This window comes from Polistes dominula, unplaced genomic scaffold (genome assembly GCF_049000335.1).
Source record: "Polistes dominula isolate Pdom_NZ unplaced genomic scaffold, Pdom_raw_medaka contig_1, whole genome shotgun sequence".
In the NCBI taxonomy this organism is placed as follows: Eukaryota; Metazoa; Arthropoda; class Insecta; order Hymenoptera; family Vespidae; genus Polistes; species Polistes dominula.
The window spans coordinates 1-6238 of record NW_028300895.1 but is presented as its reverse complement, the minus strand read 5'-3'; the positions used below and the strand labels follow the sequence as shown (position 1 = coordinate 6238).

The 6238-nt window shown below is 38.0% G+C and overlaps 1 protein-coding gene across 1 annotated transcript; it reads left to right on the top strand.

The window, feature by feature from the left end:
• Positions 1-4527: 4527 nt before the first annotated feature.
• Positions 4528-6091, top strand: Tert (telomerase reverse transcriptase; the record flags this gene model as incomplete). The annotated part of the gene is made up of 2 exons (XM_089177561.1): positions 4528-4711; positions 4800-6091. Coding segments are annotated over exons 1-2 (1476 nt in total), but the record flags the coding sequence as incomplete, so codon positions are not given.
• Positions 6092-6238: the final 147 nt, after the last annotated feature.

Here is a 6238-nt window from a genome sequence, read left to right as displayed (position 1 = left end):
AATATTCAAACAACCATTTAGAAAGCCAAAAATCAAAAGCTCAGCGTGGGATGCAGCAGGCTCAGGAAGAAGATTTTTTCACTTTCAACCAGAGTTAGGAAGTATAAACAATCTACTGCCCCAAAGTTTTGAAACTTTACGTAGTAGATCACGTGATATGGTGAGAAAAAATCCATATGCAGCAAATATTATTGATACAATAGTAAGTAACTCTACTGGAATAGGAATAAAGCCGCAATCAAAAGCAAAGAATGCAGAATTTCGAAAGAAAGTACAAGAATTATGGCTACGTTGGACAGACGAAGCAGATAGCTGTGGAATAAGTGATTTTTATGGACGACAGGCTTTAGTATGCAGAAGTGCGATAGAAGGTGGAGAGTGTTTTGTACGCCTCCGAAATCGCAAGCCTGAAGATGGATTTTCTGTACCATTGCAACTGCAAGTATTGGAATCAGAGCATTTAGATAATAAAACAAATTAAACTTTAGCAAATGGTAAAATAATCCGTACTGGCATTGAATTTAACCGACTTGGTCAAAGAGAAGCATATTATTTATTTAGGGAGCACCCAGGTGAAGGTATGCTTGGTGAATCAGTGAGAGAACAAGCAAATGATGTTTTACATATTTATAGACCATTAAGACCTGGACAAATTAGAGGGGAACCATGGCTTTCTAACGTGCTTTTAAAACTTTACGAACTTGACCAATATGATGATGCAGAATTAGTACGAAAAAAGACTGCTGCAATGTTTATGGGATTCATTACGAGACTCGATCCTGAAGCAAATATCATGGGAGAAGGTGAAAGTAATGAGCAAGGAGTAGCACTATCTGGCCTGGAACCTGGAACAATGCAGCTTTTAGACCCAGGAGAGGACATAAAATTTTCAGAGCCATCAGATGTTGGAGGAAGTTATGAAGCATTTGTGAGACAGCAACTGAGGTCAACAGTACTGGACACAGGGATAACATATGAGTAACTAACAGGAGATTTAACAGGTGTTAATTACTCATCCATTCGAGCAGGGCTGATAGAGTTTCGCTGTCGATGCGCTATGCTGCAACATAACATTATGGTATTTCAATTTTGCAGACCAGTATGGAGTAGATGGCTAGAACTTGCCACTTTATCTGGAGAGCTTTCTACAACAAATAACCAAATATTTAAAGATGTAAAATGGATACCACAGGGGTTTGATTGGGTGGATCCTTTAAAAGATCAACAAGCACAGCAAATGGCAGTAAGAAATGGATTGAAGTAGTCGAGCAGAGGTAGTATCAGAAATGGGTTACGATGTAGAAGAAATTGATCAAGAAATAGCAGAAGATCAAAAGCGTGTTGATTCTTTTGGACTTTGTTTCGATTCTGACGTTAATCATAAAAGGGAAGGAAGGTGATGTGGATAACTAAGCCAATAATGGTAGAGAGAAGAAGCTTTGAACTACTATCATTATATAACAGCAAACAACCTATCTTTAAGAACTCAAAGTATTTTCATATAAACCCAAAAGGAATAGCAATAATACGTATTTATGGGAGTTTTGATAAAAAAAATAGAAGTTTTTGATCATATTTTAGACATGACTCTGTCGGAAAAACATTCATGAAGAGATAGAGAGCGCTTTAGAAGATAAAAGCATAGAAACGATTCTACTTGACAATGACAGTCCAGGAGGAGAAGTAAACGGTGTCTTCGACCTAGCTGACGGCCAATGCGAATCAAGAGGAAAAAAGAGGATAATAGCGATAGCAAAGGATGATGCATTATCTGCTGCGTGTACGCTATAGCTTTCAGCAGTGAAAAGGTATTTGTGAGTAGAACTTCAGGAGTAGGAAGCATAGGAGTAATAGCAAGTCATTTTGATCAAAGTGGGTTTGATGAAAAACAGGGAATAAAATATACTACAGTATTTGCAGGAAGTAGAAAAAATGATTTAACTGTACATGAGCCAATAACTCTTGAGAGTTAAGAAAACCTAAAAAGCGAAGTGAATCGTTTATATGGAATGCTGGTTGAGCTAATAGCACGCACTAGAAACATTTCTGGAGAAGCAATCAAATCATGGTGAAGCAGGGGCTATATTTTACAGAAAAAGGGGTAGAGATAGGTCTTGCAGATGGAATTACAATTCTTTCATCTACAAATCAAAACAGGAGTATTATTATGAATGAACAAATCTTGGTGGTCTCGACTCTAGAAACTAATAATTTAACTAAGCATTTCAAACAATGGAAGTTCTTGAATTAGTACGTTTAAGTGAACTTATCACGAATGCCAGAGAAAGTAGGAGAACTTATTGGAGCAGGGCGTGGGTGTTGAGCAAGCAAGGGAGGTTTCAATGGAATTACTTGCAGAGCGAACGAAAAAGACAGAGATACTGAGTGAAATACCACAGAATTCAGGAGAAGAGTTGATGATGCAGGTATAGAAAAGTCGTAGGCATTTAAAACATATAACAAAAGGAGAAAAGCAAAATGAGTAGTATAACAGAACAAAATAATCTAGGTATCAGATGAAAGGCAGAGGCATCAAGTCTATATTCAAGAGACCAAATAACGGTAGCAAAGGGTCAAAATCTGAAGTTAGGGACAGTTGTTGGCCGTGATAAAGACAACATGATTAGGACAATAAATCCAACTGCCACAGATGGCACACAAACAGCAATAGGTGCAATAGTAAGTGATGTAAATGCGACAGAAAATGCCAAAGCAGTAATTATTACTCGTAGTGCAATGCTAGCTGATTATGCAGTTGTATGGCCATGGGGGTACGATTGAAGAGCAGAAAACTGTAGCAATAAAGCAACTTCTGAAGGACGAGGGATCATTATCCGCAAGGGAGTTTAACTAAAATTAATAAGGAGAAAATGCATCGCAAAAACCATTTACAAATACAGTGATGAAAGACATGACGGCACTAACAAATGCGATGAATATATTGCCGATAAATTATGGACGTAATGGAAATTTAAATTTATTTCCAAGTAGATCAGTAAGATTTAGGACATATTACGATAGAAGAACACAACGGAGTGTTAAAAGCATTACCAACGCAGTTACCCGGAGCACCAGCAACAGTAGGAAAAAGAGGAAAAAGAAAAGTAAGAACATTTACGATTCCACATATTCCTCATGATGATGTAGTGTTACCAGAGGAAGTACAGGGAATAAGGGCATTTGGATCAGAGAGTGAACTTAAAGCGTTGGCAGATGTAATAACCGATCATTTGCAATTGATGAGGAACAAACATGCAATACCATTAGAGCATTTGCGAATGGGAGCGCTGAAAGGAATAATTTTAGATGCTGATGGGTCAGAATTATTAAAAAATCTGTACAACGAATTTGAAATCACGCCAAAAGTAGTAAATTTTGCACTGGGAACAGCAACAACAGATGTAAAACGTAAGTGTCTGCAAGTATTGCGGCACATAGAAGATAATCTAAATGGTGAATATTTGATCTTAAATCTATGCCTTCATAAAGTTCTGAGTTTTTTGATGCACTAACTTCACATACTGTAGTGAAAGAAGCATACGAGAGATGGCAAGAAGGAGCAGCGCTTCGAAATGATATGAGGTCAGGATTTACGTTTTGTGGTATAACATTTGAGGAATATAGAGGGCAAGCAACTGACCCTGAAGGAACCGTGAGAAGATTTATTGAGAAAGATACAGGGCACTGTTTTCCACTAGGAACAGCGCAAGCACATTTACGACATATTTTGCACCTGCGGATTTTAATGAAAACGGTAAACACACTAGGACAACCACTTTATGCAAAACAAGAGCCAAGAAGATTTGATAGAGGAATTAGTAGATTTACATACGCAGTCAAATCCATCGCCAGCCGTGCCATAGACCTGGCGTATTAGTAAAAGTCGCTATAGCATAACATACTGGTAGAGTAACTACAAGCAAAAGAAAAACAGAACGACTCTACCGGTATGCGCTTTCTTAGCATGTAAAGGTTAGTATATCAAAAAGAAATATGCAAGAGAATATTAAGCGATTATTAGAAGATTGTTTTGCCCATTTAGGACGAGTGGCTTTGTATAAATCAAAGGATAAGTCATACATGGTACAAGTATTAAAGCAACAGCCAGATAAATTATACGAGATTGGTGAAGGACAATTTGTGGAAGAAACTTTAGCGTTAGAAGTAAGTGCGTTTGATGTGTTAAAGCCAATAGTGGGAGATGTTTTTGCTATAGGTGATCGAAGATATATAAAAGTACGCAATTCACTGCCACTTAGAGACAAGTCTGGAATAACGTGGAAAATAAAAGCGTCTGGGGTGTAAAAAAAAGGCAAACAAGAAGCGCGTATGGAATGGTTTATCAAAATCCAACATTGGTAAAGCTTTGAGAGAAACTTGGAATGAAACGCTACATGCGTCAGTAAGGTGTTCGAGCTGATAAAAGCGAATTTAATGGACAATATAGAGTCAAACGAAAGTGAAGGTATTGAGTCCCGTAATTCACGCGTCATGGGGGCTGACACTTGACATTTGGTGGAAGGCAACATGGGTAATAACGCCAAGGAAAGATATTACCAATTCCATCGGGATCGAAGGCCGCGTCATGTGTTGAGATGGACCTTACGTGAACTTGGGAGATCCTTTCCAAACCTCGTAAGGGTACTCTGGAACAAGTCAATAAAGGCAAGGGGACTGGAGGAAGATGCAAAGGAAGTCGGACTAACTGATAGTACTCGGAGTGTGGGAAAGCCACATACAAGGGGGAAGTGGTTAGCAATATAGTGACTGGTATAGGGATTGCTATACCAATACAACAGAGATTGGAGGAGTATGCAAGGAAAATTCAAACCCGATAGCAGTAAGGGCTAAGCAAGATAAGCGAGTAAAATTTACATCGCTAGTTCATTTGATTAATGAAGAGAATCTTGCAGAGTGTTACAAGGAACTAAAACGCAACAAGGCTTGCGGTATAGATCGTGTGACAGTGGAAGCTTATGGAGAAAATCTAGAAGAGAAACTTAGAACGCTAGTGGATAGTATGAAGAGAAAGCAATACCGACCGCAACCAGTGAAAAGGGTATACATACCCAAAATTGGAAGCAAGGAAAAACGCGGTCTCGGAATACCATCAACAGAAGAAAAGTTGGTACAGGTAATGCTAAAGAAGATATTAGAAAATATTTATGAAGCAAACTTTATGGACAGCTCGTATGGATTTCGACCAGGAAGAAATTGTCATCAGGCGATAAACGCTCTAGATAAAGCAGTTATGCACAAACCAATTAACTATATTGTAGAAGTGGATATCAAGAAGTTCTTTGATAATGTTCAACATAAATGGCTAATGAATTGTCTAAGGGAACGAATAGCTGACCCAAATTTATTGTGGTTAATAAAACGATTTCTAAAGGCAGGAATAGTCGAAGTTGGATGTTATAAAGCAACCGATCAAGGCACACCACAAGGTGGTATAGTAAGCCCTGTATTAGCTAATATATACTTACACTATGTGCTGGACTTATGGTTTGAAAAGAAATTTAAGCCAAAAGCCAGAGGATATATACAGCTAATAAGGTTTTGCGACGATTTTGTAGTTGGCTGCGAGAGGGAAGAAGACGCAAAAGAATTTCTAGAATTACTGAAACAAAGACTAAGTAAATTTGGATTGGAAATAGCTGAAAATAAAACAAAAATAGTAAAGTTTGGTAAGAAAGAATGGTATCAAGCAGAAAGAGAGAAACGTAGGACGGCTAGCTTCAACTTTCTAGGATTTACACATTATTGTGGAAAAAGTCGTAATGGTAAACTTATGATGAAGCAGAAAACTTCAAAAATAAGCCTAGCTAGAAAGATTAAAGAAATCAAAGAGTGGTTGAAGATGGTACGAAGTCGTATCTGTCTCAAAGATTGGTGGCAGAAACTTAAAGCCAAACTAACAGGACACTATAGCTACTTCGGAGTTAGCGGAAATTATCGGTGTTTGATTCAATTCAATCGACTGGCAACAAAGTTAGCATTTAAGTGGATAAACCGACGTAGTCAAAAGAAAAGTATCGATTGGGAACAATTTATACACTATTTAAAAGTAAATCCATTACCAAAACCAAAGGTATATGTTTCTTTATACACAGGAGCACTAGTGTGAACGCTGTATTGTGGAGCCGTGTGCGGGAAATCCGCAAGCACGGTTCTTTTGGGGAGACTATGGTTATGAGACCAAATCGCTGATTTCAAGGTCATAAGTCTCTACCAGACC